Source organism: Nestor notabilis, unplaced genomic scaffold (assembly GCF_000696875.1).
Source record: "Nestor notabilis isolate BGI_N333 unplaced genomic scaffold, ASM69687v1 scaffold287, whole genome shotgun sequence".
NCBI classification, from domain to species: Eukaryota; Metazoa; Chordata; class Aves; order Psittaciformes; family Psittacidae; genus Nestor; species Nestor notabilis.
Window position 1 is genome coordinate 56,164 of NW_009936731.1, and position 9,636 is coordinate 65,799.

Genomic DNA, 9,636 nt, shown 5'->3' on the forward strand with positions numbered 1-9,636 from the left:
CTTAGATCAGACTGTTGTCACATCCAAAGCATGGAAACTCTTTTCCATTTCCACTGTGTTTGATTACAAGATTTCTTCTGCTTGAAGCTGAGACAATATAGACATTTAATGAAATAATTATATATTATAAATAAATAGTAAAATCAACAGTAATAAATAAATAGTAAAAGTTTCCCAGACAATATGTTCAGTAGGAGCTATTACCCAATCCGATAACATATTCTTTGATACTGTTTACAATCACAAGCAAAAATACTTACATTTGCGGAAAGCTGAGATGTAAGGGTAGCAACTTTCTCTTGTGATGCAACCAGCTCTCTCCGTAGTTTCTGAATTTGCTAGGAAAGAAAAACAAGACTGTTGTCAGTATTCCACCAATTCCCTTTTGTTGTAGTTTTTGTTTGTTTGCTTTCTTAAGGGATCACTAATAGGTTTACAATATCTTAGTTTCACATTTTAATCTCAGAAGTAATCATAAATACAAATTTCTAAAAGTTGGCACTTAGTGCTGCTGCTCCAGCTGTTTTCTTGCACTTAACCAGTGTATGAGCTTGGATCCCAGGTAAGGGAGCACATACAGGCAAATACTTAATTACTTCATATGTACAATCTTCTGTTTGTGCATGTAAAGGTTATGTTTTCTTACTAAATCCTGTAAGTTCCAAACATATTCTTAGTGCAGTCAAATATAGTAAGCCTGGATGAGGCCTGAGATTATGAACATAAATGAATTTGAGTGAGGTTCACTGTGCCTGACTATAGGCTTGATGCAACCAACATACGTTAAATGTCTACATTAGATTCAGATAAAGGGCCAAAAAATAGTCCCTCGCTGCCTGGCATGAAGAAGGCTTTGATGACTACCTCAGACACAGATTTTTGCTTCATGGATGTCTCAAGTTAGATGAGGTATGGTATTTTTTTCTTTTTCTCTAACACAATTCTTCCTACAGTCTCTGCAATTCAAACATGCAGCCACTTCAAACCTTACATACTACTCAAAAACTTGCTTGCCAACCTAAAGAAAAAAAAAAAAGTTGTTTTAAATGTTCTTGTTGACATGAGAATAAACTTAATTCAAGGCTCCCGTTTCCTCTAATGTAAAACAGAATCCTGAAGAAAAATATCTGTTTACATTTCAGCTAAGATGGATATCTAGCATGAAGCTTTCACATCATTTTAAGCTCATTGAACACTATCTGAGATCTTACAGAGACTCTAGGCATTGCACTGAACTTAAGCGCAGCATGGAGTTTCACTTTGAAACCCCTTTTGTATTCAGACATAAAAGAAATTATTCCAGACTAAAGATGTAATAAAGTAATATGTCTAAAACTAGAACCTAGGAAAAGAAGAACGTAACATTCACTAGTAAAGACTATTTCAGCACTTTAATTTTATGACTCGTGAAAAACAACAGGGAATACTGCAGAGCCGTTAAGAATGAATGAATTCCTGTGCATCTATGATACAAATATAGCTAAATCCTTTACACTAGCTCAGAGCAAAGGAGACAGATTATTAACCTGTTCTCTATCCTGGACTGCCACTTTTTCCAAATTTTCTGTTAAGCTACACTTTCATCATATTCCTGCAACTATATAAAGACAGTTCTCATGAAATGCTGTTTAACATCTGTAAGAGCAGACCTAGATACTGAGAAAACATCATGTAGGAATTACACAGTAAAGAACTGTTGTTTCACCTCTATATATAGTCCTATATAAAGGGCAATGAAATGGGGAATTATCATTTACACTACTGAGCTATGGCATGCTTCTTTAGGTCCTTCGCTTGCATTTTCAAAGAAAGGATCTTAGAAAATTCAGGTAGAAATACAGTGTGCCAAGTAAGAAAGAATATGTTATTTGTTCAACGTCTTCAAAATATATTTTGGTTGACTTTTTCTATGATTAGAGTAGTAAAAATAGGAGCAGCATAAATGCAGGAGTTGGAAGGCATGTAGCTCTGTGAAGTGGAAGTGCACCCTTTGGTGCTGCATTTTATTGCTCCTACTCCTTGGTGCCTTTTTAATACAACCAGGACTTTGTTTTGAGAAAGTCTGTAATTGTATCCAGCTGCTGACCCAGGCTTGTCACCCATTCTTACACATTGTGAGGAGAAAGAAGCTGTTTTCCATGTCAGATTTGATTTATATCTGAAATCAATCTGCACTGCTCTGAAATTCACCAAAGTGGTCAGTTTCAGAAATTTAATATAATGCAAAATGCAAGGGAGAGAAGTTCAAAGCAAGCATTTGAAGTATTTTTCTCCTGAAAGGCAGAACATTATCTTGAATTGCACACGCCCTTAGATCCAGTACAGAATGGTATTAAGTCTGAAATCAGAAGTTCCACAACTCCTCGACTCAGAAGCCTGATTCTCATTGATTCTTGTCACCTTTTTAGAACCTCAGCCAGGAGGCATTTTTCAGCATGATGCTAAGAAAACATCTTCTGGAGCACTAGAAGCTGCATCAGATTTTTATCAGTATTTCTTATAAACCAGTGCAGACACAGGGTGTTATCTTCCCCAGCAACTCAACAATTTAGCCATAGCAGGTAAATAATATACTTTAATATAATTCAATACTTAAATATAAAAATGAAGAAGAGTTCTTACCTCTGAATGTGCTTTTTCTTCTGCCTGGAAGAAAATGAAGACGAAATGGCTTAGAAAGTGTGGAAAATAATTGCAGTAATAGAAAATAAAAGCCAGCTACACTGAAGTGAAATGAATAGTTTCATGGCTTCATTACATTTAAGGAAGGTATGCAGAAAAAACAGTAAATGGAATTCTTTTCAACTTACTTGTCAAGACTCCAGATGGAACCCCAAACAAAGAGTTTACCAGCATAGCGGCAATATAGAATAGTGGATAAAGGGAGAATGGGAACAGAGCAGCAGAAACTGCAGCTACATTTCCAAGATAAAAAAGAAAACTTGCTCTGCTGCCACTTCACAGACCTTAGTCAGTTACCAGCACTTCTACATTGTAATGATTATTATTGCTCCTGGAATGTATTTTTTTTACTGCATACTGAGCAATATTCCTACCACGTAACCCTGCTAAAAGAAGTAGACAGCATACCAGCCATGAGGAGAACGTGAGAGGAGAGGGGTACTTGCACTTCCAAGTAACTTTTTCCATACAGAGTACTGATCAAAATATTAAGGGCTATCAAGGCCAGTTAAAGTTGCAGCTTAAATCTGCTAATAACATTTAATAATTTTAGATATTTTCCATATTCTTATGTGTTGTGTCATATAATGATGCTATTTACATAGCAGTCTTTTTCAACAAGCTAAGAAACTAAATGACTTTGAAAGTCATTAGGTTTGTAAGCACGGGAGTAGTCTAATTTGGGAGGCATTTGGTGGACAGAAAAAATCTTGCTTCAGTGGGATTCTAATGGAAAAGAATGGCACGCCATGAAAGAATAACTCTTTTGAAACATAAAATAAGAAGCAGTTAATGTACTGGAAAACAATCCACCCCATGATCTGAGGTGGCTCAGGTTCGAAGAAGCAGTCTAACATTATCTGGAAAAGAAGAAGTAAAAGGAAAAAGCGGGTAGAAGAATTAGCTATAAATAACACTAGGAAGGCTAAGAAAACCTGAGGTTCCTGGGAAGATTCCCTGACATGAGGCAGTATCTGTGTTATTACAAATTAATATAGCTGCTTTTTTAAGCCTCTATTAAGCACAACTTCTGTCCTTTTAGAATTTTAATAATATGTTACAGAAATATTTTCTTACCTTATCTGGTATAGGAAGAAGACTTTTAGAAAATGCCTCTTTCCATACATGTTTATCTGTTAACAGACACTAAAATGACTGTGATATTTCCCTGTGCAACACTTAAAACTGCTCTTGGCTCAAACTACTCTAATACCTGACACATCACTATATGGGAATGATTTAGTATAATGACTGTTTTATTTGCCAGCACTCATGTGACATACATACTGACTTTCTGATCTATGCTCACAAAAAGGAGATCCTCCTACAGAAATAATTGAAATTCTATTCTCATTATTGTTGCTTCAAATGTGTGGTGCATGAAAAGCCACAAATAGATCAAAAAATACCCTGTTCCCTTATGAATTCTACTATGCCAAGAAAACGAACAAACAAACAAATCTAAGGTTGATGACCTTTTCCTGAGCTGCTATGTTGGGGACATGGTCCCTTACCCTTGGACCACCAATGCCTGCAGATGAAGGCAGTGCTATCTGTTGTTACCAGATGACTCCCTCACTGTATAAGGAAGTATTGCCTCTCTCTCAGAGTTCAGAGAGGTGGCTTCCACAAGTCAACTTTCGTGGGCAGTGGAAGAAATAAATGAAAGAGAAGTAACAAGACTCTGGGTATACTATCAACTTAAAAATAAAATTTGACAACCAAATATATCTGAAGAGTTTTCACTTGACTTTGTGCTGACACCATTGTAACCCAGCACTCAGCCATTGGTTCAAAAGGCTCTAATGGGAAATAGTTTTTTTCCTCCCTCTACGTCTCCATCATATCCATGCATCCCACCCTTGTAAGGATTAATTTTCTTTTTTTGAAGACTTAAAATATTAACGTACAAATGACATGTCCTTACACATCTCCTTTGAGCTTGGCTTAGCACTGTTAATGAAGTCGAGGGATTCTAAGTGTAGCTAATGCTGAGAGCCAGAGCGAGAAATATAGCAATTAACTAAATATATGCAAATTGCAGTGTCTCACCTACTGAGCAGGAGGAGATTAAAATTAGAAACAACTTGTCATAATTTACACTATCACACATCTTTTTCAGCTTCTCTGAGAGCTAGATATATACACTGCCAAGACTGAATCAGAATTTCAATCCTATAGTCTACTTAAAGTCAGATAACAGGGCACACTTTTCTGTGAAATCAAATGGTTGTCTTTGTACATGCATATTTCTACAAGCTAGATTTCCAGTCTATTCACATAAGTCCTGAAAACCCAAATGCAAATCAAGAAGAAAGTCAACATGCAGAACTTCTGTTTCATTGGACTTATTCATTGCAATGGCAGCAAATCATGAAATGTCTCTTCTGAATCTCATATTCTAATTCTCAAAGAAACAATCTTCAGAGAATAACTTCAAGATTTTCAGCTATCCTTTGGTAATAATACATAAAGGTCTTGATCTTTATTTAGTACTTTGAATCTCTCCAGTGATTTGGCTGCAGAAAACCACTAGCACCAAGGCTTAAGGCAGTGCTTGAGAAACCTAATAAATTTGATTGAGATACTTATGGAAAGGCAGCCTCTTTAGAAATACAGCTTAGTGATTTTGGTCTGCTTAACTAAGTTAAAAATGCTCTTGTACTCCTTGAATCTAGTCATAGCTGAAAGTGAGTTACATGCGCTGTTCTCGAGGAAACAAGGCACTGCACCCTATCACTGAACAATGAAATGTCATTCTCTGCTTTCAGCTGATGTCATACTGATTGCCAACTTTTTATGTTCCTATACGCCACTTGTGGGTCAACTGATTAATTGCTAAAAAGTTTAAACCTGTTTCACAAGATGAGAGGGATCAAGCAGAAGAAATGCTGATCAAAAATCATCCCTGAAGGTCAATCTTTGTAATTTCGTCATACTGATTTCTTTCTTGCCCTTTACGGATTTTTCTGTAACTTCCATTATTATGTCTACATAATGGGGCTTAGCTGCAATGTGAATTCAGTCAGATGTTTCAGAATATTCCACTTACACTTGGGTAAACCATTTAAAGTTTGTCTTGCAGGAAAATTACTGTTCTTTAATATCATGGGGTTTAAGTAATATTTCCAAGACACTTGATAATCTTGAATGATAGCAGGCTATATAACTAGAAAGTATTAGTAAACTCCTGCTACATTACACATCAGAGCAGAGGTATTTCAGACCTATTGACTCATCGGGTACTGATGAGTCAAAGTTGTAAGTGATACATCTTGTATCACTTACAAATTTGATTTTTACCATCAATCAGTTTTGTAACATTATTCTAAAATTTGACATCAAAGATTGAATTACAATTTTGAACAATCCCCCATGCAAATTGATCATAGTGACTTGTAGACAGGGAAATAGTAACAAAGACTTTTGTACTACCAAAGAAGTACATGAGAATCTTTGCTTTGAATGCTAGTCATACCTCATGTGCAGCCAGTCTCTATGTACATTCTACCCATTCTATCTAAAATAATTCAGGTTTGGGCTGGAATTGCTTGTAACTTGCTATTTAAGGCCTGGACAAACCTAATGTGTGCGTACCTGATGTTTCAGACATGCCCTAGGATAGACCTTTTTATGATTAAACAAAACTAGGAGAGGCACCGTTGTGGTAGACATTATGCATGGATGCAACCTGTTTTCCAAGGTAACATGAGTTTGGCATTAAGATAGGGCTACCAAGTGTACACACGCATCAGACTGCGTGGGCTTGGTATTCCCAGGCAACTGGGTGGAGGAGTCCATGTCATTCTCAGGATGTCAGCTTATACTATTCAACACCTGAAAATATGTAAAGGAGACAGACTACTCTTGAATGCATGGTATGAAAGCAGAGGAGTTGGTTGCTCTGCCATGAAAAAGGGCTACTACAGCGTGTAATTGTAGTTAGCGAATAGGTTGCAAAGCAACTGTTGTATATGAGCAAGGGAATGTTCAAACATGTTTAGCTCCTTCTATATGGATGATTTCTTGTTAGTAGAACAACTGAAGCAAGAAATTATGCAGAAGACATCAAAAAAGAGACCAAGCCAGTAAAACAGAGAGGGAAAAAAAAAATAAGAAAAAAGCAGAACTTGCTTGAGCTAGAATACAATTATTACTCAATCTAATTTATCTAATTAACAAAAAGTAATCATTTTTAGAGACACTTTTCTCTTTGGAAATAACATCTAAACACTGTCATTTGCAACAGCAGACATTTAAACTGCAAATGCATCTCCCTTACCCTGGAGCAATCTTGTGTTTTTCAAGAAGTGTACCTCAGTGACAGGACAAAAACACTTTGTAAATTGTGCAATTAGAAAACTAGCTGAAAATAAGGAGTATCACTCAAAATTATCAAATACAATAGCATAATGACCATGCTTAAAGAGAGACTCCTAGATCATTAGCTTCTTTTTAGCTTTCAAAATATACGTTACCTGATTTAAGCAGTTCTAAACAAGTCACATAAACCCATGAAAAGAATGTATTCTAAAATAACATTACAGTAATACCAAAGTTGAAAATAAACATTCATGCTTTATTACAGTGGAATTTTAATCCTTCTAAATCTCAAAGTATTGAAAATTTCATGAACAATGAACAAGAACAGAGGTGGGTAGAACTTTTTTCAAATATATAAATACTCACCGTAGAGTAGAGAGAGGATGTGCTGGAGACAAGTGATAATGAGGACCCATGTACTTTAAAAAAGGAAAATAACATGAAGTATTGATAAAAGCATAAAACTTCCCCCATGTAGCTCAGTAACTAAACATCTTTTTAAAATGAGAACCAATCTTCCCCAGAGAGCAATTATGAGCTATCAGTATAGAAAAGCTATTGATATTTTTTTCTTGCACTTAAAAGGATTGTTCTATACAGAAAAAGCACTTTGCTGTGTATGAGGTAGAAGAGCAAGCCAGTGAGGTCCAGTATTATTACCAGCAAACCAAGCATCACTTTTGTTGTTTTGGCAACAAACTACTTGATAAATACACTCTTTAGAGAAACCAGAAATTGAGCTGTTTATACATCTGTCTGAGGCTGAGCAAACCTATTTTAATGAGACTATGCTTTGCAAAACAGTCCACTCTCCCTGAGGTGAATTACCAGGCTTGCTCAGTTGTTTTTTTCCCTCAGCTCAATGCAGACCCATGTATTTGTAGTCCATATGAAGGGGTTACTGCAAGAAGTAGTGCCATATTCTCACTGATCATCAGTAGAGTCAGCCTCAAGAGCACCAAGTGAATATTACAAGAAAAAATGGGTTTTCTGGCCTGTCTGAAAATGGCAAATGAAGCCTAAACTGAAACCAGATTGCCTCTTGTGCTTCTGATGGCACTCCTAATGAAGGACACACCAGCAGAGAATTTTAAAGATAATTTATTTCATTACTTCTTTACATTTTTGTTCCAAAATTATTTTGTTTAATATTTACAATCTGCTGAGATTTGGTAAATATATTATTTTGCTTTAATAGCTACCTGGCATCCATATGCCAACCTGACAATACAAGAATACTTGGATTAACGAAATAGACTTTAAATCTAATTTTGTAACTGGGTAAATATTTACAAAGATGTGGTACACTGACCACTGAAATCCTGTTGCTTTGAATCTATCTTTGGTTTTCAGTCTCTCCTTCAAATCTCTTGACTAAAGTCCCATTCTGCCCTTGTACACAGTGGCTCTACCCATTACGTCACTCTCTAATGTTCCTCAGAGCTCCTATCTTAAATAAAATACATTGGCCTTCCAACAGCATCATTTCATGTTAATCTATAATGACCGTAAACTACTGAAAACTGCTTATTATTGCTGCATTGACTTTCATTTACTCAGGTTGATCATGGTTATCCACTCCAGCTGGATATGAAACACAACCAATGAAAAAGCTTTCATCAAAGCCACTGGTGACCCATTACTGAAATTCTAGATTTAACACTCTTTTTCTATGCATAAATTATTTGCCTTGTTTTCTCTATTATTCTTCCAGTGTTTCCTTTGATAATTCTCCTGTTCTTCAGCAAAGGGTCTGTAGTCACCTCTGTCCTTGAATTATGTGATCTGCTTCTGTGCAGTCAGCCATCCTCTCTGTGCTGACAACTCACAGCTTGATCTGTCCTGCACCCTACTGCTAGTATTACATACCCAGATGTCAGCCTGACATATCATCTAAAATACAGAAGGGGGAATTGAAAAGTAAAAATATTAGTTGTCTGTTATTTCATGTAAGACTTTCCCCCCCCCCATTTTTATCTCATAACTATGAGCTCTGGGACTAGGGGAAAAACTTTTTATTTGCTTGTTATAAAGACCATTTATATTGTCATCACTTAGCAGTAAACAAGATTGATGAGGTGATGTTGTAGAATGAATCTCCATTAAATTTTAGTGGAATTTTTTTGTTTTGTGTTGTAGGGTTTTGTGTTTTGTTTGATTTGGGTTTTTTTTTTGTTTGGGGAAGGAGGGGGAGGAGGTTGTTGTTTGTTTCTTCTTTAATTAAAGGGAGGGAGCATTTTTTGCTTATGGGAATTCTGCAAATAATCACGTTTACCAGAAATGTTAGGCAGAAGAAAAGTTACAGTGCATTTAATTAGGAGTTGTCAGATTCTCTGTGGTTAAAAAAAAAAACAAGAACCAAAACCAAATCCCAAAATATTCTCCAAATTCCAGGTGTTGTATATAGCATTAAAGAAACCAGACCAACAGTAATAAGCTGCATAAAGAAAGTGGTGAGGTCAGATTAAGTGGCAAAGCTTGAATACAGAAATTCACATAGTGTTTGTCTTAGGAGGCTGTAGGAAACTGGAAAAATCAAATGACTACAAAAGAAAGGGGATGCTAAGTAGCACAGGCTTTGGAAAAAAGAAGGAAATACAGAAGTAGGACTAAGAAAGCGTGTGTCCTGGG

At 36.1% G+C, this 9,636-nt stretch overlaps 1 protein-coding gene across 1 annotated transcript in view; it reads right to left on the reverse strand.

Moving 5' to 3' along the window:
* LOC104408760 (neuron navigator 3-like) overlaps positions 1 to 9,636 on the reverse strand; it is a 263,938-nt gene that overhangs the window by 36,484 nt on the left and 217,818 nt on the right. Inside the window, 3 exon segments of the mRNA XM_010018466.1 lie at positions 261 to 338; positions 2,623 to 2,646; positions 7,372 to 7,424. Coding sequence (XP_010016768.1) covers positions 261 to 338; positions 2,623 to 2,646; positions 7,372 to 7,424 — 155 coding nt within the window.